At 45.0% G+C, this 27,392-nt stretch overlaps 1 protein-coding gene across 1 annotated transcript; it reads right to left on the reverse strand.

Annotated features, from left to right (window-relative positions):
• Nucleotides 1–91: 91 nt before the first annotated feature.
• RPN1 (ribophorin I) lies at nt 92–27,392 on the reverse strand. Its single transcript, XM_040628373.1, has 10 exons — nt 27,089–27,392; nt 22,962–23,026; nt 18,764–19,070; nt 13,119–13,328; nt 11,594–11,786; nt 6,815–6,914; nt 5,512–5,650; nt 5,203–5,322; nt 1,818–2,063; nt 92–705 (listed from the first exon to the last, which is right to left on the reverse strand). The coding sequence occupies exons 1-10, from the start codon at nt 27,347–27,349 to the stop codon at nt 523–525; spliced, it is 1,824 nt and encodes a 607-aa protein (XP_040484307.1). The 5' UTR covers nt 27,350–27,392; the 3' UTR covers nt 92–522.

A 27,392-nucleotide genomic window follows, 5' to 3' on the forward strand; every position in this document is an offset into this window, starting at 1 on the left:
AATCCACTACTTAATGAATAAAAAGCACTTGATAAAAGTACTATCCTCAAAGTTAGTACGTTATGAGATGTGACTGTCACCAGAACAAATGTTCACAGTCCCTGCTTTATTTTCATTTGGCCACACACGTTTAAAAAACAAACAAACATACACTCGCAAAGTACCCAAACATCGGGAATTAGAAGGGCAAAAAACAAGGGGTTTATGGCTGAAAGGATATCCTAGGCTTCAGAAAAAACAAAACCAATCACCTACTGAAAATTTCTTTGTTCAAAACACAAAGATACTTTGTTTTAATGGGATTTAATTTTTTTTTTTTTTTTTAAAAAGAACGCTTTAAAGACAAAAACTAAGCTGCTTGTGTTGCCTATGGCAGGACCTGGCTTCACTTCCTTGAAGGCCTTTTGTAAAATACAGATGCCTGCACTCAGCGGCCTTGATGGTCGCCCTCCCCCCAGTGCCCCCCACCTGCCGTCTGAAAGTGCAGTGCCCTGGGCCCACCCCGATGGTAACGGTCGGGGGCTACAGAGCATCTAGGATGTGGTCGATCTTGGTGACCAACTCCTGCCGCTTTCCAGAGATGAGCTTCTCATTCTCAATGTACGTGTCCTTCTTGAGCTTGCCGGCCACCAGCCGCTCGGCTTCCACCGCGGACTTCAGCACCAGCTCCTTGACCTGTGCGTCCAGCTTCTGCATCTCGCTCACCTGGCCGAGAAAGAGCAGGGCAGAGCTTGAGAGTGGTCCTCCCACCCACACTCAGCAGGGCCCACCACCTCCCACGCCTACAGGCCCTGGAGCTCCCAGGGCAGAGGGTCTGGCTTCAAATGCCAGCTCCCCTTTCTGTTCCTTTAAGCTCTGACCTCAGGTCTCAGCTGTACAGGAGGACTGAGGATCGAGTGGGAACATCTGGGCAATCCCCCAGCACGGTGCAAGGCACACAGCAGGTCCTCGAGGTACGTTTAGGCCAAATTAGGTGCAGGGACTCAGCTGGGTAAGACTAATGGCGGGGGTGTGGCAGAGAGACTGAATGACTCCCCTATTATCACCAGCTGGGTGTGAGGCTGAGGACTTCAGTCATAACCATTCAACATTCAACAATCACTGAGTGAGCTGCAGTGCTAAGCACAAGTCTAGGCTCTGGAAAACCGCAGTCAAGACAGATGAGGCATCTGACCTTCATAAAGCTACCAGGTAATTAATACTCGGGCACATAAAGAGGGGAGTTGCAGAAAGAGGCAGGTCCTATGACGAACACAGGGTAAGGAGAGGGAGTGTAGGAAGTGGCATGTGGAGACGGGGGTCGTCAGAGGGGAACCTCTGGGGAGGAAGGGGTCTCCTCTTTCTTTATAGGTAACAAGGACTCACTCACAAAGCAGGTCCCAGGCAGGGTTCTCAGCACTTTACATGCACTAACTCATTTCGCACTCACAACTCAGTGAGGAAAGTACTGAGACATGAATAAACGGAGGCACGGAAGTTAGGTGACTTGCCCAGGTTGACAAAGTCTGAATCAAACACCTGATTCTAAGTCTAGGATCTTCTAGGCACACAGGAGCAGCCTGAAGCCTTGCCCATGTGGACAGACAGTGCCATGAAGGCTAGCAGAGTTTTCCAACCCAGCCCCTAACCAAGACCCCTAAAATTCTTGTTCCACCATAAGGGCTGGCACCACGGGACAAGCCAGGAGTGAGCAAGAGCTGCCCGGCGTGTGACCCACCCAGAGCAGCCCCATGGTATTCTAGAAGGTGGGGGCAATCCCTGAAGGCATGACAAGGGAGGGCAAAGAGCCGAGTGACTCCAGGATGGCAGACACTTACTTTGTCGCACAGGTCAGAACCCTCCGTCTTCAGCCTGGACTGCAGCAATGCAATCTCACTGGTCAAGGCCTTGTGCTCTGTCTCCAGGCTCTTCTTGCCACTGTTGAGAGTTGACACATCCCGCGACTGCTTGTACCTATTGATGGTCTCATCAAAGTGACGGTAGAGACCTATTCTCTTGTTGACCAGGGTCAAGACCTGCTCCGTGATGCAAGCCACCTTCATCCTGGCCTCCGCGGCCGGATCCTGTTGGTGGGACATCGTGAGTAACAACATCCAGGCCTGAGCCTGCTCCAACCTTCACCTCCCAGAGAGTACCCACCACCGGCTGTGCAAACAGGAAAAGCCACCTTCCTGGAAAGTCAGAGAACCAAACCTTTGCTGACACTAAACCTGGACCAGTTCAGCAAAGGGCAGGACTAGGGGCATGAAGATGAAGTAGACGTTTACGTCAAAGCCCGGCAGGGCAGAGAGAGGAAGGGAGAAAGGATATTACTGCTAGAATACACCAGGAAAGGGACAGGTGAGGTGCTAAGGGAAGAGAAATCTCAGTGCAGGTCAGGGAAGGCTTCCAGGACATTTATTATAGTCTCTCTCCTCAAAACCTTCAAGAATTTCCCAGGGCCTAAAGGATAAAGCCCAAGCTCCTCATCCTGCCATTCATGACCCTTGAGATAAGGCCCTACATACTTTCTAGAATTCTCTCTCATCACACAGCTACTTGAGAAGTTCTAACTTCTCAGCTCAAAGGCCAAATCTGGTCTGCAAATGGTGGATTTGGCCCACAAATTTTTTTTTCTCAATAAATTATCATAGGTTTAAGACAGGGAGATATATACATAAGAAGCTGAATAAACGGACTGGTTCATTTAATGGAGTACTCTGCAGCTATACAAAAAAAGAAAATAATGAGGAAGAGCTTTATGAACTGATATGGGTACTTCTCATAACCTATTTAGTTTAAAAAAAAACAAGGACAAAACATACATACTTGTGTTATCTTTTGTGCAAGAAAGAGGAGGAAATAAGAATTAAAGTAACCGCTTATTTCTGCAAAATCAATCAGGAAGGCTATCCAGAGACTGATGAAGCTGGTTATCTACAAGGCAGGGTTTTACAAATTCATAATCAAAATTAAATACTCACAGTGCCAGTTGGAGAAACTACAATAAAATTCAAACAGAAATAAATGAACCTACCTATATTTCAAATGAGTTAACACAAGAAAACTCAGCCAATTACCTTGGAACACAGTACTCTGACAGGTATTCTCAGTCTAAAGACAAAGAGAACTGCTAGCCAATCTTGGGACTCTAACTGATAGGTCTGGTGTTTCTGGCGGCATGAGCACAGCAATTCTGAAACTATTTGTGTGTTTACAGAATTCAACAAACGAATAAACATATTGATGCTGGGGTCCAGGAGAGAAGGAAAAATGGTGGAATGAGGGAGGACGGCAAGAACCCTGTGACATCAGACGGAGCGAGACATCGCTGTCAACTGCTACTGTAAACACCATACCTCTCTCCCCTGGCTCTGTCTGCCGAACGGCCCAGACGCAGAGACACCCCAAAAGCAATGATCACACCTAGCTCCCAGATCATGCTCTCTAGGTACCATTTCCACACTGAAAGGAACCAGGGCTGCCTGGAGAAAGTTCAGAATACGCCTGAAACACGCTGCTGTGCCCAACGATAAGGAAATGCTCGAAAAAATGATGAGACTTGACAAAAATAGACAAATCTGGGATAATTTGTGTATCAAAATAAGTAGCACCAGTGGACAGTAGCCCACAGAGCAAGGTAAGAAGCCAGGAGTCCCAACAAGTCACCACCAGCCAACCAGTCAACCGGGAAGAGAAGTTTCTCCTTCCAGCACAGTGCCAACAAAAGGATTCATAGTTTGCCAACCACCTAACACATTCAGACAACAATCAATACCAAATGCTAGGACTAATCGGTGAATGTATATGAGAGTGTTTGTATAGCCTCAAACAATCATACATTAATTACAAAGAGAAAAACCGTAACTGTAACATGAAGAAATTAGGCAGACATCAACTTAGCCAAATAACATCCCCAGCACTGGGACCAGCTGACATCAGGTACCCTGATGGGATGCGCTGCAGACACGGCACCACTTCACAGCCCTCTTGCCAAAAATGCATAATCTCGATTTCATCAGAAACATACGCTACACCTAAGTGAAGGAATATTCTACAAACCCGGTCTCTATACGTCAGATATGTCAAGCTCATTAAAGACAAAGAAAGGCTGCGGAGCTGGTCCAGATTAAAGGAGACCAAGGAAGCGTGACAACTGAAGGGGATGCACGATCCTCCGCTGGATTCTGGCGGTAGAACAACTGCTAAAGGTGTTACGGTCGCTGGGACAGGCCACCAAATCTGAACACAGCCGGCATGCTGGTTAACGGCGTTCCAGAGACATAGCATCTCCCGAATGTGATCATCCTACTGTGGTTATGTTACGAGAATACTCTTGTCCCTAGGCTACACGCATGCTTTAGTACTCGAGGGGTGAAGGATATAGACGTCTACAACTTACTCTCAAACGGCCCAGGAAAAATAATTACATATCAAGAGAGAGGCCAAACGTTAAGTGCTATGTCTAAGCAAAGAGTATACAATCGTTTTTTTTACTATTCTTGCAAAGTTTCCATACATGTGGAATTATTTTAAAGAAAAGTTTTAAAAAAAACAAAGCAGGGGCGCCTGGCTGGCTCAGTCAGTGGAGCATATGACTCAAATCTCAGGGTCGTGAGTTCACACCCCACATTGGGTGCGGAGCCTACTTAAAATAAAATTGAAAAAATAAATTAGAAAAGGAAAGCAGCATTTACAGCTTACAAAGTAGAACTATTTCATAACAAAACCGACACTCAGCCCCTCTGTATGACAGGACTTGCCAGCAGCAGCCGAGGCAGCCTCACTGGTCTATGGAACCAGCCGGACCAATGCCTTTGCTGCCTGTACCACACTGCCCGGCACGGGTTCCACTGCAGCCCCCCTGCTGTTGCACAAACGGTTCCTTCCGGCTGAACGCCCCTCCCCACCTTCTCTGCCCGTCACCCTCCTCAGGGTAGCCCCACCACGAAGCGCACACCGCGGGCTGCCCTGCTCCCACAGTACTCGCCACCAGCAGCACCCCACCTCACGTTACCACCACGCGCTCTGTGTCACAGCAACAAGGACACGGTCTCTCCCTTCACAGTAAGGGTCAGCAGAAGCCACAGGCAGGGGAGCGGCCTCTGGGCAACAGGGTTCTGCTCGGGCTTGCTGAGAGGACCCCAGTGCTCAGCAAAGCTAACGAGACACATCATCAAGGCACGAAACGACTAACAAAGGTAGGACAAAAGCCAAGGGTACCTTTGTGATGGAGAAGTCGAGGCGGACGTAGACGATGACGGTGAAGAACAAGATGTAGAAGGCGGCCACCACGAGCAGCGGCTCCTGCAGCATGAGCACCTTGTTGAACGTGTAGTGGACCTAGGGCAGAGAACGAGGGCGACGGCCCGCGCGGGTCCGCATGGACGCAGACACCTGGCCCCAGAGGTGACTGCGCTCAAACCTCTCCAGCCCGAAGAGGGAAAGATAAAGACAGGCGAGGTCCTGGCCCCCCCGGACCCCATACTCTGGGGAGGAAGACACCGAAGGCAGAGCAGTGGTGCTACTTACCACGATGTCCTGAATGTGCTGTTCCACCAGGTTGTTCTTATAGGCAACGATCACAGGGCGGCCAAACGTGTCTAGGTACGTGTAGTGCAGCTCACCTGGGGCCCGACTGACCTCATAGGGACTGTCAACTTGGATGTGCCTGGGCGGAGGGAGAACGGAACACAGCCTAAGACCAACTGCACTGCCCAACGAGGTTTCTCTAGGATGGAGAATTCTAAGGCTCAGGGGGCCTTTAGGGTCACTAAGTTCACAGTCTACTCTGCTCCCCTCCTGGCACCAGGGACCAGCAGACCTCCCGCGGGAACACCCCGACTGTCAGACCACTCTCCTGCTGCGGTAACAACCGTCTCCCTGCATCTTGTTCTTGCGAGTGCTCACCGGGACTGGCCAAGCCCTGGAGTCACACAGCCCACACGGCCCTACTGCGCGCTCCACCCAACAAGGGCCTCTCGGGGACCTGAAGAGACCCCTGAGAAGTTACTCCAGAAGTTCTTTCTCCCCACATGACTGAGAACTTTTATACGGTAAGCAGGACATGTCCCGTTTTTGTCCACCTGGATCCACTCTCCCTCCTCCAGGTTCTCACACTCTAGTTTCTAGTTTTGCTAGAACTCCCCATCCCCCATGGAATGTCCTCCATTGGAGGAACAACCCAGGCGCCGATCTTTCTGGTGACCAGAGTGGGCACGTGACCAACAGAGGTCAAACAGACGCTCCATTTTGAAGTGAACCTAGAGCGAAGTGACACAGAGACACGCGTTTATCACTCATGCCAAGGGCAGGCCCCCAGTGAACAACTGTCGGTTTCCACCAAATGGACTCCCAAATGGCTCTGCAACTGTTGCTGCCAATTCATAAGAAGTGCCTTACCCTTCCAAATGCACTCCTTTGTGCTTACACTGGCCGAAGACAGCACTGCTGTTTATGAGCACGGAACCCTAACACACCATCAGCACGCCCGTCTGAACCTGGTCTGACCAGCCCAGGATAAAACAGAGCCACCGTTCCATCGCTCTTCTTTTTGTCTTAACACAGCACAAGGGCCACCTGGCTGTCCTGACTCGGAAGCTGCCCCTGTCACAGAGACGCACTGTCTGGGGCATGTATTTCATAAATAAACCTTGTGCCCTCATTTGAGTCTAACTTTTCTGTTTAAACTCCAGTCAGAAAGTCCCTGCAGACCTCTCGGTCAAAGCTATGTGCTGAGTACGTACTCAGCACCCCCGGAACACAGCTTCCCCCTCAGGTAGCACAGGTCAGTACCAGAGAAGTGGGAAGCAGAGGAAAGGACAGTCACACTCACTTGGCCCCTTCGGGCAAGATGATCTTCACGGTCAGAGAATCTATCACTTGCTCATCAAACACATGGTCCACGAACCTCATCTTCAGTGCATACTGGTCACCTGAAGAAAGACAAACACGTGCAGGGATGTGAAAAACAGAGAAAATGACACAGGAGCTGGGAGGAAGCAAAGGGTACGAACACTCTCGTCGTACACGGAGAGGAATACAGAGATGCTATCTAAAGTTAATGGACTAGGAGATTCTGGGAGACAGAGGTGGTGCTGACAGCATACTTACGGGTCTTCCCCAATTCTTACATAAAGACAGAGCAACTAGATAGCAAAACCAAAAACCCACAGAACATTTTTTACAACAAGATCTCCACGAACCCCAAAACAAATGGAGGGGGGGCACAAAACACCAACACACAACCTGCACATTACTAGTGTCTGTAAAGGAGAAAGCAGAGGGAGGCAACAGGGCAAGTGACAGACCTGAGAAGAAAAGAGAAGAGCCCCAAAGAGGCCACCACATTGACCAGAGAAGGAGGCAGGCCAACTGTAGAAAGCGGCTGGAGCTCCGAGGAGTCCTTCCCTGACCCCACATGGTGGGCGAGCAAAACAGGCCCACGGACCTGTGAGTCCAGAGCTGTCTAGTCCCTGAGAATTTGGAAAAGCCATCAGAGCTCCCCTCCCAGGACAGTACCCTAAGCGGAGGAAAAACTGCCAGAGGAAAATCAAAATCAAACAGAACAGGGACAACAGAGCTACAGGAAACCAAGCCAGGGCAGGCTCCACAAGCAAGCCACCTTATTTAACACTACCCTAAATCAACAGAGAACTGGTCAGCTACAATACACCCTCCTAAAAACTCACATTAAAAATGAATAGCAGGGCACCTGGGTGGCTCTGTTAGTTGAGCGACTGCCGGAGTCCCAGGATTGAGTCCTGCATGGGCTGCCCCGCTTCTCCCTCTGACCCCGGCCCCTCTCGTGTTCACTCTCACTCCCTAATACAAAAATAAAATCTTAAACAACAACAACAACAACAACAACAACAGAGGGATGCCTGGCTGGCTCAGTTGGTAGAGAATGCAACTCCTGACCTCAGGATTGTGAGTTTGAGCCCCCCCACACTGGGTGTGGGGCCTACTTAAAAAAAATTTTTTTTTAATTTAAAAAAAAAGAGCAACAGAAAAAGGGTGCCCCTCACTCTTAGAGTAAGTTATATTTTTAAAAGCTACAAAAAAAGAGAACATCCCAAGAAAAAATAAAAACACGCCAGGATTTCATGCCACAAAACTGATTTAAACGGTTCCTGTGGGGCACCTGGGAGGCTCAGTCGGTTATGTGTCCAACTCTTGGTTTCAGCTCAGGTCATGATCTCAGGGTCCTGGTATCAAGCCCCACGTCGGGCTCCATGCTGAGCGTGGAGTCTGCTTAAGATTCTCTCTCCCGGGGCGCCTGGGTGGCACAGCGGTTAAGCGTCTGCCTTCGGCTCAGGGCGTGATCCCGGCGTTATGGGATCGAGCCCCACGTCAGGCTCCTCCACTGTGAGCCTGCTTCTTCCTCTCCCACTCCCCTGCTTGTGTTCCCTCTCTCGCTGGCTGTCTCTATCTCTGTCAAATAAATAAATAAAATCTTTAAAAAAAAAAAAAAAAAATATTCTCTCTCCCCCTCTGCCCCCGCCCATGCACTCTCTCTGTAAAAATCAAACAAAAAAACTGTTCCCAGTATTTCAAAACAAACTAAAGGTATTATAAAAATGACACAAGTCATGAAAGAGCAATATAAGCCAGAATTATAGAAATTCAGAGAAGTGACGGAATGCAGGAAAAAATTCAGGAAATAAATTTTAGAAATAAAAGAATTGTTTTGGAAATGAAGGATAATCTAAAAGGAATAGTAATGAATATAATACGTAATGTCTTATAATAAATAGAAGTAAAAAGAAGCAAAGTTTTCAATGAAGGAAAGACTCAAGAGAAACTGCCAAATACAGAAAACAGGCGAAGATTCAACACAGAAATAAGAGGAGCCTCGACAGAGAAAACTTACAAAAAGGTTTCAAAACTGTAAGTTGAAAAAACATAATACAGACCCAAGAATAGCAACATGACAACCACTGCCAAAACATGCTCTAGTAAAAGTATTAGATTTTCAAGAAAGAATCCCTTTCAATATTTATATAAAAGGACTTAGAGGGGGAGGAGACTTATAAAGGGGAAAAGTTAGATCATCAGACCTCGACAGTGACATTTTATACCAAGAAAAAGTACCATATTTAAGATATTCAAAGACATGTGCGCCGGTGACGCTCTATTCCTCAAAATGGCTTAGAGGCACAAAAGGCACAGCCTGTTACGAACTATCAATATGTGAGGACTCACTCCCACAAGCCCTTCCCGAGGACTCTACTAGGGAATGAGATGCAGATCATTAAAATAACTAGAGCTGTCAATGTAAACACTGACGGGGTGAGCATTAACTGCAGTTACTACAGAGCTAAGACTGGACTTAAAGGGGGGAGGCGCAGGGCGCCTGGGTGGCTCGGGCGGTTAAGCATCTGCCTTCGGCTCAGGTCGTGATCTCAGGGTCCTGGGATCGAGCCCCGTGTCGGGCTCCCTGCTCCTCGGGGAGTCTGCTTCTCCCTTTCCCTCTGCCTCTGCCCCCCGCTCATGCCTGCTCTCTCTCTGTCTCAAAATAAATAAATAAAATCTGGGGGGAGCACGCTCTGTAATGGCTCATTGTATATACTGACAATATACAGTATACATACAGCACACCAAAACAAGGGGGTAGAATGGGGAGAGGATATGCCAAAAATAAACAAAACTCTTTTCAGAAGTGGCAGTATGACCATTTTTATTCTCAGACTGCTGTGTATTAGGTGTGGGATAAAACAACCGTGGAATGCTCTGTCACCTCTGTCCTTCAGAATGAGGACTCTCGATATGGAATTAGATACAGATATAACATAGGACAAAATCCTTATAGTTCACACTATTTTTTTTTTTTTTAAAGATTTTATTTATTTATGTGACAGAGAGACAGCCAGCGAGAGAGGGAACACAGCAGGGGGAGCGGGAGAGGAAGAAGCAGGCTCCCAGCCGAGGAGCCCGATGTGGGACTTGATCCCGCAACGCCAGGATCACGCCCTGAGCCGAAGGCAGACACCCAACGACTGCGCTACCCAGGCGCCCCTATAGTTCACACTATTAAGTAACTACATCAATTCATAACTTTTTACACATAGACATTATACACGCCTAGCTCTGTTAGCTGAAAAGGCCTAGATACTGACCAAACTAAGAACAATATGCATTCCTAGTTCCGGACTGTGGTCTTAAAACCTGTTCATCCACAAGAAGAAACTAGAGCTTTGAGGAGAAACGGCTGATTCCAGGTCTGGGACTGAAAATATACAACCTGGGAGCAGCTGGGTGGCTCAGTCGGTTAAGCATCTGCCTTTGGCTCAGGTCGTGATCCCAGGGTCCTGGGATCAAGCCTCATGTCAGGCTCCCTGCTTAGCGGGGAGCCTACTTTTCCCTCTCCCTCTGCCTGCTGCTACCCCTGCTTATGTGCTCTGTCAGATAAATAAAATCTTAAAAAAAAAAAAAAAAAGGAAAGAAGAGAAAAGAAAATATACAAGCTGGTCCAAGAACGTCTTTCGTAAGACAGCAAGGAAGATAACAGCTTTCAATCTGCAAGAAATACAGAAGACATGGGAATACACTGAATTGCACTTTGAGTAAGGAGTCAGCAAAATCCAGACTATAGGCTACACTGCAAGTGGCTCATACTTCAATAGCTAAACTGTTAAAAAGAAAAAAAAAAAAAAAAAAACAGAGGAGCGAACTATGGATTAGTAGACTCATAAGACATCAAATTTTTGGAAAAGGACAAAACTAAAGTAGAGACTCTAGAGACACACACTTGGGTGATAAAACTGAACAAAGTCAAGAACGCAGTCACTGAAGTCGGGATGGTGACCACTATTGTGGGGAAGGAGGAGGTACACGGAGAGCCTTCTGGCTGGCTGGCTCAGTTCAATTTCTTGGCCTGAGTGAGTGGTGGTTACGAGGTGTTCCTATAGTCATTTACTGAACTATACATTTATTTGTGTGGTTTTCTCTTTTTTTTTTTTAAGATTTTATTTATTTATTTGAGAGAGAGAGAGCATGAGCAGGGGAGGGCCAGAGGGAGAGCAAGAAGCAGACTCCCCGCAGATCAGGGAGCCCCACATGGTACTCTATCCCAAGACCCTGGGATCATGACCTGAGCCGAAGGCAGAAGCTTAACCGACTGAGCCACCCAGGCACCCTTAATTTTGTATTTAAAAGATTTTAAAAAGAAAAGACTTGACAAAAATATGGCAAAATGATTATAATAATTAGTTCTGGATGCTTGTGTAGAAGTGTTCATTATTCTCTGAGTTCTTCTCTTTACTTTTTAAATACCTCAAATTAAAAGACTTGAAGCAGTTCTATCTTAAAATGGAACTGGGGGTAAGAAGAGGATTTTTACTAGACTGTTTGAACTGACTACCAAATACATGTATTACTTTTACAATAGTAATTTGTCCCCACCCAAGAAAAGTTGTTCCTAATATCCCAGCCTTCCAAAAAATGACAATACTCTCCTCCCATCAAAAGTGATTGGCAATTGTTAAAACACACACACACACACACACACACACACACACACTCTCTCTACCACCACCACTAGAAACAAAAATGCAAGAAATGAAAGAAAATGATAGTCTCTCCCCTTTCTACTCCCTAACTACTAAAGACTGACCCAAATTATAGAGGTACTCATAGCTCGGGAGGTTGTAGCCAACGATGTAATGGGTCTTCCACCCGCCAAACAGAGGGAAGCGAGGCCGGATTTCCATCTCTACAGAGTCGTCCAAAATAAGGAGGTGGCTGGTGGAAACGTTGCCTATCTCGTCCCGGTAGTAAACATCCTGGGCAGCGGCAGGGAGGATGGTCTGCAAGAGAGGGGACATGCCTTCTAAAGCCCCCAGAAACTTACTCACAGGAGATGATCCTGAAGACAGAAAAAACTTTCTGTGCTAAGAGCCTCCCCATGGCACTATTTAATTAAAACAGTCCCCAAACTGGGAACAACCTAAAAAGAAGTCTATCTCCCCACCAAGGCTTCAAAAGCTCTAGATATTGCATCTATTTTCTCAATATGGTAGGTAAATGCCAATTCTCCTAAACAATAAATAATGAAGACAATCATAAATACCTTTATGATACTGAAGGATTAATACAAAGATAAACATAATCTCTAAGTTACCCTGCAGGCAGAGAAACTAAAAATGGGAGAAATCGCATCAAATCGCCAGGTGGTAGGGTTATGGAGCGGTTTCTCCACCTCCTATTCTTTTACTATAGCTTCCAAATCTGTAAAAGTATTTCCATCATCAGGAAGATGATAACTCTGACACTTCATTCACATAATGAGCCCTTCTATAATATGAAGTACAGATGACCCTTGGACAACATGGGTTTCAACTGCACAGGTCCACTTATATGTGGACCTTTTTCAGTAAATACAGTAAATACTGTCAATGTACTTTCTCTTATGATTTTCTTAACATTTTTTCTCTAACTTATTTTGTTGTAAGAATACAGTACATAATACACCCAACATACCAAATGTGTGATAATGGACTGTTTCTGTTAATAGCACGGCTTCCAAAAAACAGGGAGTCAAAAGTTATATGCAGATTTTCAACTGTGCAGGGGGCCAGTGCCCCAAACTCTGTTTCCCAAGGGGGTTTTCAACTGAATACATTTTCAGTTTTTGACTATATGTGAAAATACAAGATTTCATTTATAAGACTAAAAATATATAAAACATCATGTACAATATGATCAAATATCTTTTAAAAAAAGCATTATAAAAGAGGAAATATTAAAATATGAGCAATTATAATTCTGGGTGGTGATATGGTTCTTCCTTTCTCTATTATTCAAATTTTCTTTTAAAAACATGGCCTACTTTGGGGCACCTGGCTGGCTTAGTCGGTACAGCACATGACTCTTGATCTCAGCGTTATGAGTTCGAGCCCCACACTGGGTGTAGAGATTACTTAAAATCTCTTTTTAAAAGAAAAAATGGCCCTATTTATACAAATGGGGGCATTTTTTATTTTTAAGATTCTTTCCGTTGGTTCTAACCCTGCGAACTGAACTACTTGAACACCAATCGATCCCAAACAATGGTCCATATTTAGATACTTTCAAAAAGCCAAAGGGCAAATGTAATAAAACAGTAGTTTCTCCCAATGTCCACGTTGTACACCCCGTACCTTAAATGAGCGGATGGAGGCTATTCCACTATCTGGCTGTCTCTGGTAATCGTAGCGTGAAAAGGGTCCCTTCAGCACAGCCCCTGTGTGCTTCAAGTCCACGTTTTCTTCCACAGCAATGTTACCCCAGTGAGAGACCTCGATGACTCGGGTCATGCTGGTGATGGTCAGGAAAGGGCTGTTGTTCTCGTAATGTACTTTAAAAGTATCCTGGAGAGAAAGGAAACAAGTAGTTTCAAGTTTGGGTGACAGATGAATCAACACTAGTTTCAAATACAGTGGAGATAACCCATACATCAGCAACAGAATGATCAATTATGGTGTATCCAGTGCACACTATATTCTAAAATGACGTTTACTAGGACTTGTTAACAGCATATGGAAATAAATATTTATGATGTATTACTAAACGGAAAAACAGGCTACCCAAAATTGTTTTAGGTTCCAACATAAGTATCATTTGTATTTTAAAAACAAAAACTTCCACATGCCACTTATCTTACAGCCACTATAGGAGTAAAAAACCAAAAAGAACCTGAAATAAAATACAGGAGAAATCGCAAAACGAGTAGGAAATAGAGTTCTTAGATTGTTCCTACTTTCTCCTTGTAGTTTTTATTTTCAAAATTTCTACAATGAGCTTTTTACATTGGCTTTTGAATAATTTTTGCAGTTTTGAAAGAAAACGAAATCTTCGACTATAATAAAGAAAAATTCTGACGAGGTATATACATGATCTCATAAACACATAATGTCTGCCTAATGAGCTAGCAAATAACCTCAAAACTGAGGATGAGTCACAGCACGACTGGATTTTTTCTAACACGGAGAAGATTCACCCAGACAAGCCCCCAGCAGAGAGACCTGTTCAGCTAACATGTACGGAGCTAACATAAACATGTGTCAGTCACTATGAGCGCTAAACAAATGCATGATCATTTAATCCTCAAAACACCACCATGAGGTAAGTACTACTTATCTTGTTTTACAAATTAAAAACACTGAGGCCCAGCAGTGTTAACATATTCAAGGTCATAAATAAACCTAAGTGGCAATACGAGGTCTTCGGGTCTTCAACTTTTAACCCTGGCTGCGCGCTCCTCCACAGTAACTACTGCCTCCCAGGGAGGCCTCAGAGAATTAATGGAGATACCGCTGGAAATTCCTCCACGTTGTCAACTTCACCACCTAAATTAGTATTAAATCTTTCTAGTCACTAAGTAATATAAGTGCCCTTCCATGACTACACACCTGGAACCTGAGAAATGGAATCTAAAAGGACAGAAGGATCAGGAAAACACCCTTCTTCCCCAAAAGTCCATGAAAAAGGACATTTTATTAATTCTCATAGCTCCTGCTACTTTATTCACTCATTCTATGAGTAGATTCTTAAAAGTTCAACTTCATCCATAATCATATTTGATAGTATTTAATGCTGATATTGACAAGGGTGCGAGGAAACAAGCAGTTTCTGACTGCCAGTGCCATAATAAATTGGCTAAATCTTTTGAAAAACCACTTGGCAATATATATCAAAAGATTTTTAATTTTTTTAAAAGATTTATTTATTTGAGCAAGAGAGTAAGGACACGTGTGTGGGTGGGGAGGCAGAGGGAGAGAGAGAGGATGCCAAGCAGACTACCCGCTGATCGCAGGGCCCCAGGCAGGGCTCAAAGCTGGGTTCGATCTCATGACCCTGAGACCATGACCTGAGCAGAAACCAAGAGTCCAACGCTCAGCCAACTGAACCACCCAGGCACCCCACCCACATCATGAGGTTCTTTTTTTTAATATTTTATTTATTTGACAGAGAGAGAGAGAGCGCACAAACAGGGGGAGCGGGAGAGGGAGAAGCAGGCTCCCCGCGAGCCTGATGCAGGGCTCGTTCCCAGGACCCCGGGACCACAACCTGAGCCGAAGGCAGCTGCTCAACCGACTGAGCCACCCGGGCGCCCCCACATCAAGAGATTTTTAATGCTCATATGCATGGATGTGAAAACTTTTACTTCAGAAAACCTCTCCTATGGCCAACAGACACATGAAAAGATGCTCATCATCACTGATCATCAGGGAAATGCAAATCAAAACTACAATGTGGTATCACCTCACACCTGTCAGAACAGTTAAAATCAACAACACAAGGAACAACAGGTGTCGGTGAGGATGTGGAGAGAAAGGAACCCTCACGCAGTGCTGGTGGGAATGCAATCTGGCGCAGCCACTGTGGAAAACAGCATGGAGGTTCCGCAAAGAGTTAAAAATAGAACTACCGTACCTCCAGCAATCCCACTACTGGGTATTTGCCCAAAGAATACGAAAACATGAATTCAAAGGGATACATGCACCCCTATGTTGATAGCAGCATTATTTACAATAGCCAAGATATGGAAGCAGCCCAAGTGCCCAGCAACTGATGAATAAAGATGTGGTACGTATAATATACATATACACACCCACACGCACACACACACTGGAATATTATTCAGCCATTTAAAAAGAATGGAATCTTACCACTTGCAACAACATGGACAGAGCTAAACAGTATAATGCTAAGTGAAATCAGTCAAACACAAACACATGATTTCACTCATATGTGGAACTTAAGAAACAAACAAGCAAACAGAATATGTATATATAGAGAGAGACAGTGAGTGAGTGACAGAGAGAGAAATATCAAGAAACACACTCTTAACTAGAGAGAAAAAACAGAACACGCTGAGGGCTACCAGAGGGAGGTGGGTGGGGGGATGGGTGACACAGGTGATGGGGATTAAGAAGGGCACTTACTGTGATGAGCACTGACTGGGTGATGTATGGACGTGCTGAGTCACTACACTGTACACCTGAAACTAATATTACACCATATGTTAACCGGAATTAAGGCCAAACTTAATTTAAGAAAAAGAAAAGAAAACCTACCCTGAGACTATATAAAAAGTACAGAGCTGTAAAGAGATGACCACTAGAGTGTTACAGAAAAAAACCTAACTGTCCAACACAGGAAACTTGGCAAATAAGCTATAAGACATCAAATTATAGGATCTTAAACGGCTATTAAAAATGGTTTACAAAGGTAATGTAAAATGTTCAGAGACTATTCTAAGTGGTGAAAGTATCATGCAATACTTTACACACCACAGAGCTTCCACATTAAAAAGCCCCTGTGCTTAGAAAGAAATGACTCAGGCACTAAGCAAAAGCGGATGTCAAGTGGCATCAAATTTTCCTCTGTATTTGCCAAACAGTCTCTCATGAGCATTTTATTAATTTAAAATGGAGAAAGTCCAAAATCCAAAATATTAAAAATTTAGAAGCCTATGTAGGAGACAAACAAATCTCTGTCCCCAACATGAACTGAATCATTCAGTTTTAAATAAGGAAAAGAAATACACAACTCAGAGGAAACACAACTCAGAGAGCAGCCAGTCCCTCAGCTGCACAGAGCATGAGCCCCCAGGGCTCTCTGCGTCATTAGGAATCACTGGGGGCCACTCTCACTCCCCCACCAAAACCCATGAGGCCACAGCATACACAGGGTGCTACTTTTTGAGAAATGGGGGAATATAAATTTACTATAATCTGCATATATTTATAGAAAAAAACATTAGAAAGATAAACCAAAAGCTAACATAAATGGTCACCAAGAACAGACAGAAGGGAGAAGTGGAAGCAAGAGTTCTCTGAATATACCTTGTTATATAATTCTGGCTGTTTTCATTTCAAAAAATTATATCAATTTAAAAAAATTGTTTACAGTGGAAAATGACCAAAAATGAACAGCCCTAAGTACGTCAAACTGACACCTGAGAGACTGAGAAAACAGAAACAATTATTTCAAGTGACATCAGAACAAATATCTTGACTGTACATCCTCAGTGATATATGTTCTAAACACAGAGATGCATAGAAGTCTTAAATATCCACGCATCTCAGAGATGATAATCAAGGACTTAGGCTAAAATGACACGATTAAGATTTGCTTTAAAATATTACAGCAGATGGGGCGCCTGGGTGGCACAGCGGTTAAGCATCTGCCTTCGGCTCAGGGCGTGATCCTGGCGCTATGGGATCGAGCCCCACATCAGGCTCCTCCGCTGGGAGCCTGCTTCTTCCTCTCCCACTCCCCCTGCTTGTGTTCCCTCTCTCGCTGGCTGTCTATCTCTGTCAAATAAATAAATAAAATCTTAAAAAAAAATAAAATATTACAGCAGAGAAAAAAAAGAGTGCTGATAAGTGTGGTAATATTCTGATACCCACAGAGTCGAAGTGATGGGTGTATGGGAAGTTATTACACCACTCTCTATACTTCTGTATATATGTTTGAACTTTTCCACAATAGTCTTTTTTAAGCCTTGATTGCTCCAAGTTTAAGGTCCAACTCCTGGGATCAGCGAGGCAGCCGATTTTACTACCCCAGCAGCGCCCCAGACACCACAGCACCTGGTCTCCCATCTCCGGGCCTTTACCCACAATGCCTTGATCCCTTCTCCCCCAACCCCCACTCCAACCCTCCAAATGCTACCTCCTTATTTTTTATTATTCTTTTTTAATGTGAGTATATTTGCTAGAATTATGCTACATACAACTTGCCCATCTTCCCTAGAAGTTAATTTATTTGTAATCTACTCCTAGAGGAGTCATTTAATTTCACCGATTCTGTTTCCTTGTCTATAGCTACAGAATAAAATATTTTAACTACATTTTTAACTCTGATTCAATGAAATGATCTTATTTAATACACTATTTACAGAGCCTAGGAAATAAGATGGTGGGTCAGCAAGTTGGTCTTCCCTTCCCTAACCCCCTTCTCCTCCACCTTGCTTACATTTAAAAAGTTAATGCCTCTGGGCTCACATTTTATTTCATGTGATGGGAGTTCTGTTAGTATAAGACTCTGAGCCTTTTCGTCCAGAGGACCAGTATCCCCCACGTAAGAGTAAACTGGAGAAGAGTGGAGAGGCATGCTCTGCCCAGCTCCTCTTCTCCATCTGGCATACTTGCCTGCAGGCAGTTTGAGATCTCACTTCATCTGCCGGCAAGGCTTCCACGTGGAGAGGCTTGCCCTGGCCCACCTTATTCGCATGGACACTTCTGTCTCAATTTGGAGTTCCATATTAGGAAACCTCCTGCAGTACCTGCAGCTGAACTCCTTCGACCTAGGCTTTACCTGTGATAAAGCTACACATTTTTCCACTTCCTACCTACCTCAATACTTTCGTTTCTCAGCATGTGAGAATCTGGGAAGGGGGAAGAGGATTGCTGTTTGTGGGGCTCCCTCAGAGACCTCTGCAATCCCCAATTAGCACTGTCACGGGCTAACAGTAGGCTTTGAGAAGTCCTGAATGCTGATGCAATAATTCAACTCAGCTCGTGTGTCATTGCTTCAAATACCCATCTGCCATGTTTTTCCTTATCAGAGCCCTTCTTAAAAATCTTCCTACACCTCCCAGCCTCTAGCTGTTCTCCCAAAATGAGAGAGTTGACCCCCATGGAGTCATTTCACAGCAGGTAAGAATATTTGGGAATGATCTTAAAAATGACCAGATTTACACCCATCTCACACCACCAAGCCCGTCCACTAGTAGTCACTCCAGAAGACATCCTCTGGAGTAGGCAGGGACAGACTGGACTCCACACGAGCCTACCTGACTGTAAGCAGGGATGTCTCTGAAAGGTCCATAATCTAGGAGGTCCTCAGAGCGCGTGGGGTTGCCCAACTTGGTGTAGCTCTCTACGTTTCGGGAGGCAAGCTTCACACGCATCGTCTGTGTCTTCGTTGGATAGGGAGAGTAGAAATAATGGTTCCCCTCAAACACGACAAACTGTTTCTCTGACTGGGTGATCTGGGTTGGATACGGCTGCAGCACGTGGGTATAGACTGTTTCCACAATGACTGAAACCTTGGCCCCAGGATCGAGAGCAACTGGGAGCTTGACTGTGAAGAATCTCCCACTGGAGAAAGAACAAGGCAAGAAAATTAAGACATGAAGGGAACTGAAAACAGAAGTAGCAACTCAAAGTCACAGCAACATTTTGTACCTAAGACAAAAGCAGTTCTCTTTAAGAGATCACCTTTAACCTATTAATTTAAACCTTTTAAGACAGATGTCTAGGTATTCATTTCACAGTTGTTTATAATAATAAAAGAGTACAGCGGTGCCTGGGTGGCTCAGTCGGCTGAGCGTCAGACTCTTGGTTCCAGCTCAGGTCATGCTCTCATCAGGTTCATGAGACTGAGCCCTGGATCGGGCTCTGTGCTCGGCAGGGAGTCTGCTTCGGATTTTCTCTCCCTCCCCTCTGCCCCCACCCTGCTCTCTCCCTCTCTAAATAAATAAGTCGGGGGCGGGGGGAGAGTATAAAATGTAAAGGTCCAACAGGGTCCAACAACAGGATAATGGTTAGAAGCATTCCAGCAGAGCCACACAGTGGAAAACTGGCAGCCACTAAAAAAGATGTTTGGATTTTACAGATATTAAGCATGTCCATGTACGATGTAAATAAATGTTTACAAATGGCACAGTACGATTCTATCTTAAAGAATAAATACATACAAGTGTATGTGAAGAAAAGTATTCCAATGAATGTTTCTAAACTGTTGATGGTAACTGTCTCCGAGAGGAAAATTAGCTTCATTTTGTTATTTTTTCCAATTTGTTTTATGAACTTGTATCAATCTCATAATTTACAAAAATAAAGCTACTAGCATCTTAAGGAAAAAGAGATGGCCTGGAAACTACTAAAATCCATAGGATAGCAACTCAAAAATGAATCTGAGTTTTCTAAGCCAGAAGATAACTTTTGGCAGGCCCAGCCACTGTGAGTGGAGAATTAAAGGCATTTAACATGCTTCCTTGGAATTTGTCCTCCGAGGGCAGAACACGGATCACCTTTCCTGATACGGCTTTACGGAACTCTAACCTTGCCATGTCTTCATCAGTCACACCGTCACACACTCTATTACTACTCTGAAGTACCTACTTAAAATATAGTAAGTCCTACACCTTCTCCCAGGATGGTCTTAACCAATTCCTGGCTTCAAGTTCCAGATCTGCTTCTCATCCCATGCTCTGCCCTTGAGCGTGAAACTCCTATTTTCAAATGTTCACTAGACAGCTCCACTGACCACCCGAAATACCCAGTATCACTCATAATCCCAATTCCTTACTCTTTTAATACTACTACCATCTGACTACTTCTAAACCAAAACCCTCCAGCATGTTCAGATGCCTTGCTCTACTCCATCCCTAATGTCTGGTTCATCCTGCCTTAGAATGTCTCTCAAATTCATCCCTTCCTGGCTTTCCATTGCTGCCCCCTCAGTTCAAACAATTCTCCCTTGCCAAGATTATTACATCCCTTCCTAATTAACCCCTTAATCTCTTTCTCCCTCTAGCCCATCAACAAAATATGACACAACCCCACCTTAATTTTCACATCAAATGTCCCAGCATAATTAAATCTCACTTTAACAACATTTCAGTGTTCCAGGTGATCATTAGAAATATCAATTCTCAGGGGCACCTGGGTAGCTCAGCCGGTTAAATGACTGACTCTTAGTTTCGGCTCAGGTCGTGATCTCAGGCTCCTGGGATTGAGGCCCACATCAGGCTCCACGCTCAGCATGGAGTATACTTGGGATTCTCTCTCTCTTTCTCTCTGCCCCTCCCCCCCCCACTCTCTCTAGAATAAATGTTTTTTTTTTTTTTAAGACTTTATTTATTTGGGGGCGCCTGGGTGGCACAGCGGTTAAGCATCTGCCTTCGGCTCAGGGCGTGATCCCGGCGTTATGGGATCGAGCCCCACATCAGGCTCCTCCGCTAGGAGCCTGCTTCTTCCTCTCCCCCTCCCCCTGCTTGTGCACTCCCTTTTTCTCTCTCTGGCAAATAAATAAAATCTTTAAAAAAAAAAAAAAAGACTTTATTTATTTGCCAGAGAGAGAAAAAGGGAGTGCACAAGCAGGGGGAGCAGCAGGCAGAGGGAGAAGCAGGCTTCCCGCCGAGCAAGGAGTCCAATGTGGGACTCGATCCCAGGACCGTGGGATCGTGACCTGAGCCGAAGGCAGACACTTAACCAACTGAGCCACCCAGGTGTCCCTAGAATAATCAATCTTTAGAAAGAAAGAAAGAAAGAAAGAAAGAAAGAAAGAAAGAAAGAAAGAAAGAAAGAAAGATCAATTCTCATGGCGCCTGAGAGGCAGCCAGTTAAGCGTCCAGCTCTTGGTTTTGGCTCAAGTCGTGATCTCAGGGTTATGCTATCGAGCCCCAAGCCCTCACACTTCATGCTCAGCGTGGAGTCTGCTTGAGAGTCTCTCTACCTCTCCCTCTGCCCTCCCCGCTCCCTTGAGCAAACTCTCTCTCTAAAATAAATAAATAAATCTGAAAAAAAATATCAATTCTCATTACAACTCGGAAACAGCAGCTAATGAAGGCTTCTGATTGATGAAAGGCTAGGCAGACAACACAGAGGTGACTATACTGGTGTCTAAGGAACAGATTTTTTCATGGATCAGAACAAAGACCTGTAAGTTGTCATATTAGGATTGCAGGATAAATGACTTGTTTAATGTTGCTGTTAAGCTTTATACAGACATTAATAAATATGAAATTATCCCATTTATACACTTGCATAAAATTATGTATTTTGGGGCATATGCATAAGGAAAACAATAATTATTATGTCATATTCTCGTTTTTTAAAAACTCAAAACTAATGAGAAAAAATTTTTTTAAACTTTGCCAAGCAAACAAAACAAAACAAACTCTGCCAAGCAGGAAGACCAAATTTAACACTTTCTGAATCACGTGGGGGCTGACAGCTATAAGGCTCAAAGGTTTGCTGGTCAAGAGTCAAATATTTTATTTCTTTTTATGATAAACTACAGCATAAGCTAACTCTGTTTGTCTTAGCAAACGGGATTTTTTTTAACCTTGGCACTGCTGACATTTGTGGGTGGGTAATTCTTTGCTGGGAGGAGGGACCTGTCCTGGGCACTGTAGGATGTTTAGGGGCATCCCTGGCCTCAGCTATAACCTAAAATGTCTCCAACAGTGCCAAATGTCCTGGGCGGGGTAGGGGCAGGACATGACTATTCCCTCCTCAAGAATCACTGAGGCTAAAAACATTTCTTCCTCCCACATCACTCATTCAACAAATATTTCAATGCCTAATAAATACCATGCAAAATACGGATAACTGTTGAAGCTGGGTGATGCAATATATGTGGATTCTTTATACAATTCTTCCTGCTTTTTATGCATTCTGGAAAATATCTTTAACAAAGTGTTTTACAATAACTAGGGAGTGCCAGGCCCCATGCTAGGTGCTGAGGTTAAAGCAGAGAACAAGGCAAGTCCAACCCCAGCCTTCAGAGAGCTAGGTCTAACTCCCGCAAAGAAGCATCAATCACGTCAATGCCCCGACGGCTCAAAAGGAGGTGAGGGGGTAGAGTTTCTGCCCTTTGGAAAGAGGAAGGTAGCCAACAACAGATGGGAGGCTATTTACGGAGACAAACAGCTTGGAGTTCTCACATACTGGTTCTCCATCCACTGTTTGGGGATCCCTATCCCCACATACATTAGCCGACCTGACCTGGTATGGAAAGCAGCTACCTTCCTGTAAAACAAACTGCCACCATTAGAGGCCATTTTAGCATTAGTAATCAGAAAAGACACAAATGGTCAGAATACATTACAGCTGTTGCTTACTTACAACACAGTGTATTAACTGAAACAGCCTCTAAAACACCAGGTACTTCCTAGCAACTCTCCTACCTTATGATTCCAGCCGATGGGATAACCTGTAACAAGACAAGGCAGGGTACAGCTATTCTATCTGGTTGCGTACCTTTTACCCTTAATTTTGGTTTCTCGTACTTCCAAATTGTTCTCTTCCTCATCTTCTCCTTTCACCTGTAACAGGACAAAAGGGCTATTATGTCTTTCAGCCTCTAAATTTGAGTCAAAAGTTAACCAACTGCCTTAGAAAGTCCACAGTAAAGTACTCAAACTACAAGAACTTTTTCAAGACAATCGCTGGTAACAATTTTTTTTCCATATGAAACATAAGAATATTGTCAAAGACTTACTTTTGCGCTGAATTGGTTGTATAGTAAGCTCTATAAATACACAACATTCTCCTGAATGACCAAATACACACATATAAATAAAAACTACACTTACACTTTACTTTTCCCAATACAAAGGTGATGTTTTCTTCTCCATTTACATTCACATACACAGTTGCAAGGAAAATAAATAGTATTATTTACTGTTGTGATAGAAAAGTCTCCCATGGGGCGCCTGGGTGGCACAGCGGTTAAGCGTCTGCCTTCGGCTCAGGGCGTGATCCCGGCGTTATGGGATCGAGCCCCACATCAGGCTCCTCTGCTGTGAGCCTGCTTCTTCCTCTCCCACACCCCCTGCTTGTGTTCCCTCTCTCGCTGGCTGTCTCTATCTCTGTCAAATAAATAAATAAAATCTTTAAAAAAAAAAGAAAGAAAGAAAAGTCTCCCACATGGCCAAAACTGGTTCACTTGCATGAACATTAACAGTGGCATAAGTCCAACAGCCACTGCTTGTCACACTCCCTTATTCTCATCCTTCACTGCAAAAGGATGTGTAACCACGAAGAGAATGTTCACTCCAGCAGGCTGCAGGGTCTATCTGAGAAAGAGCAAACACCCTGAATCATGAGATGGAGAAGAATGTGAGGAAAACCTAATACACACTGCTGATCTCTTTGCCAATCCAAACTCTGCTAGGGGAAGGAAAAAAAATTAAACTACTTTTTGGGCTGAAGCACTTGTTCCCAATAGGGCACACAGAACTCTAATGAGGAAAAAGCTATTTTTAATATTTTAAAATGCCTAAAAGTGGGCGCCTGGCTGGTTCAGTCGGTGGAGCATGCAACTCTTGATCTCAGGGTTTCAGTTCGAGCCCCATGTTGGGTGTAGCTTACTTAAAAATAAAATTCTTTAAAAAATCTTTAGGGGCACCTGGGTAGCTCAGTCGGTTAAGCATCAGACTGTTGGTTTCTCTTGGTTTTGGCTCGGGTCATAATCTCAGGATCGTGGGACTAAGCCCCACATTGGGCTCTGCACTTAGCAGGGAGTCTGCTTGTCCCTCTCCCTATGCTCCTCCCCCTGCTTGCACTCCCTCCCTCCGTTTTTCTCTCTCCCTCTCTCAAATAATAAAATCTTTAAAAATTTTTTTTAAAATAAAAATAAATAAAATGCCTAAAAGTAATCATAACAATCACCCTCAATATAGCTGCACAGGCTAATAAAAACAAGCTTCCGGGACGCCTGGGTAGCGCAGTCCTTAGGCGTCTGCCTTCGGCTCAGGGCGTAATCCCGGCGTTCTGGGATCGAGTCCCACATCCGGCTCCTCCCCTGGGAGCCTGCTTCTTCCTCTCCCACTCCCCCTCCTTGTGTTTCCTCTCTCGCTGGCTATCTCTGTCAAATCAATAAATAAAAAATCTTTAAAAAAAAAAAAAAAAAAGCTTCCTCACTTTGACCGGAATCTTACCACAATGGTAACATTCTAGTATACTCGTGCTTATCACCATTCAGTTACGTGTTGATTTGTCTTACTAAGAGGTATTAATGAAAGATCAGAGAGACGAAAGATTTCAAATGTAGGATCCACAGGAGAGGAAAAATACTAACATGGATCCTTGGTAGTAAGATGATAAGCAACCACTAGATCCTCGTCAGAAATCATCATTGTGGGACGCCTGGGTGGCTGAGTCAGTTAAGCTCCTGCCTTTGGCTCAGGTCATGATCCCAGGGTCCTGGGATTCTCTGCTCAGTGGAGAGTTTGCTTCTCCCTCTGCCCCTCCCCCGGCTCGTGCTTTCTCTAATAAATAAATAAAAATCTTCAAAAAAAAATTTAAGAAATCACCATTGTTCCTTCTAACCAGTTCCTAAAATTCTACATGGAAGGCTAAAGATAAATCCACTGAAAAAAACTTCTAGCAACCTTATCAAGGCCTCCAAGTCAACTACTAAAAAATACACACCTTCTTTGCTAAGTCTAACATCCAGTTACATTTCCCGTTGGGAAAGGGGTGTAAAGGAGCACATATATCCATTTAACCCGTCTCTCTCGTGGGACTATGAAATTAACAAATGATTTTTAATAAACCTGGTGATGGGGCTGCAGGGCTTACATCCCAACACAACCCTACCTCAGAGCCATCTAGGCCAAAACAGGCAATGGGGTACAGTGAAGAGCACACACGGTCTGAAACTAACCTAAGCCTCGATTCACTCATCACTCTAAGAGCTGACACAGGAGGTTTAAACAACTTAACTCCTAGACTGCACTCCTCACCTCCAGTGAGCCTACACCCCAAAGGGCCATTATAAGGGTTGAAGAGAATGTACTTAAAACACCTATCAGAACACCCAACACAAAGCAGATTGCCAACAGGACATGTCTGCAGTAATCTAGCATTCTCCAGCATGATGGCAGATAGCTTCTCCTGCTGTCTTGTTTAACTGTGGCAACTTCAATACATCAGAACTAGTTTTTCATTTGTTTGGTTTTTTTAAGATTTTATTTATTTATTTGACAGAGATAGAGACAGCCAGCAAGAGAGGAAACACAAGCAGGGGGAGTGGGAGAGGAAGAAGCAGGCTCATAGCGGAGAAGCCTGATGTGGGGCTCGATCCCAGAACGTCGGGATCACGCCCTGAGCCGAAGACAGACGCTTAACGACTGCACCACCCAGGCGCCCCAAGATTTTATTTATTTTTTTGACAGAGAGAGAGGGAGAGAGTGCAAGCAAGGGGAGCAGCAGGCAAAGGGAGAAGCAGACTCTCCACTGAGCAGGGAGCCTGACACCGGGCTCGATCCCACGACCCTGGGATCAGGACCTGAGCTGAAGGCAGACTCGCAACCGACTGAGCCACCAGATGCCCCAGAACTAGTTTTTATAAAAGAATGGGATTTAACATTCAAAACGCTCAAAGGTGGCAGCACACATTTAAAGGAAGTTTTGATCCACCTTTACACAAACCTTTGAGTAAAGCTGTGCATTCCATCATGGACAAGGCATGAAAAGGAAGAGGAATCCTTTCAGAAGTATAATCTCCATAAACCCAGCTTTATAGCCAGATTCAGTCAGAGAGAAAGGTGTACTTAGAAGGAATATGACACTGTAATGACTACTCTCCCTCAACAAATAATTGGGTAATCACTTAATGGACTTTGCTTAATGAAAATAGTAATAAAAAGCAAACCTATGAATACGTAAACCCACATTTTCTTTCCTTGAGAGTTGTAGAAGTGTTCATTGAAATGCTGGGGAAGTACATAAAGCAACCTTCCAAGCCATATACTGACGAAGTGCAAGAACAAGAAACCGTAGGGGGAAGGGAGTGATTCAGTCTTGACCTTTCTGTAGTTTAAGAGAGGTTTTATTACCTACATTACTTCTTAAACTAACTTTAAGGAAAGGAACAAAATTTAAAAAGCGTTCGTTAGCAACCTTAAGTATACTACACTAACAACGGTTTCAAATTACAAACTAGAAAATACACAATGTTACATTTCTGATTGTATTGGACGAAGGCTAGAAAGAGCACCTACTATGGGCCAGACACTGAATTAATGGAATGATATTCATCTTTGGGCTCATTTCTTCGTCCTCCGGTTGGACTCCTGCGTCAAGCCGTGGGAAATGAAAGTTTGGTGCACACCCGCGCCCCGCTAGGCCCTTCGCAGAGGCGGCCACTCCCCTAGTTTCCCCGGGCCGGGGGCGGGGGGGGACAAGGAGAGCTCGCTCCGCCGGAGGCCAGCGCGGGTACTGCCCGCCCGCCCAGGCGGAGCCCCCTCGGAGGAGTAGGGGGCCGCGATCAGAAGGCGGCTCACGTGGGCGGCGGCCTCTCTCCAGCAGGCTTACGCTGACGTGTCCACCGAGACTGCCGGGCTGGCGCGCGCCGACCCCCGCCGCTCACCCGCACTCACCTGCACGCCGAGGTGCGCAAGCCGGGCCTCGAGCTCGGGCTCCAGGGCCAGGAGGAAGGAGGTTGCGCGGGACGTGGAGCCGCCGCCCGGGTGCGCCAGGACCACCTCGGCCGTCACCTTAGCCAGGTGACTGCTGAGGTCCACCGTGCGCTTCACGTCCTCGTTGACCAGCAGCGGTGCCTCCGGGGAGGCGCTGCCGGGCGCCGAGGCCCAGGCCCCGAGCAGCAGGAGCACAAGCAGGCGGGCGATGGGCGCCTCCATGACCGGGACGAGCTGAGCCGCAAGCCGCGCCGAACGCCGCCCC

This window comes from Ursus maritimus, unplaced genomic scaffold (genome assembly GCF_017311325.1).
Source record: "Ursus maritimus isolate PB19 unplaced genomic scaffold, ASM1731132v1 scaffold_14, whole genome shotgun sequence".
NCBI classification, from domain to species: Eukaryota; Metazoa; Chordata; class Mammalia; order Carnivora; family Ursidae; genus Ursus; species Ursus maritimus.

Bases quoted from the DNA above. Each gene is read 5' to 3' on its own strand.
- RPN1 (XM_040628373.1), bottom strand. From the start codon at position 27,349: ATGGAGGCGCCCATCGCCCGCCTGCTTGTGCTCCTGCTGCTCGGGGCC. The intron at 5,323-5,511 runs GTAAGTAGCACC...TCTCTGCCCTAG, and splicing joins AGCACATTCAGGACATCGTG to GTCCACTACACGTTCAACAA. The intron at 706-1,817 runs GTAAGTGTCTGC...TTTCTCGGCCAG, and splicing joins GTTCTGACCTGTGCGACAAA to GTGAGCGAGATGCAGAAGCT.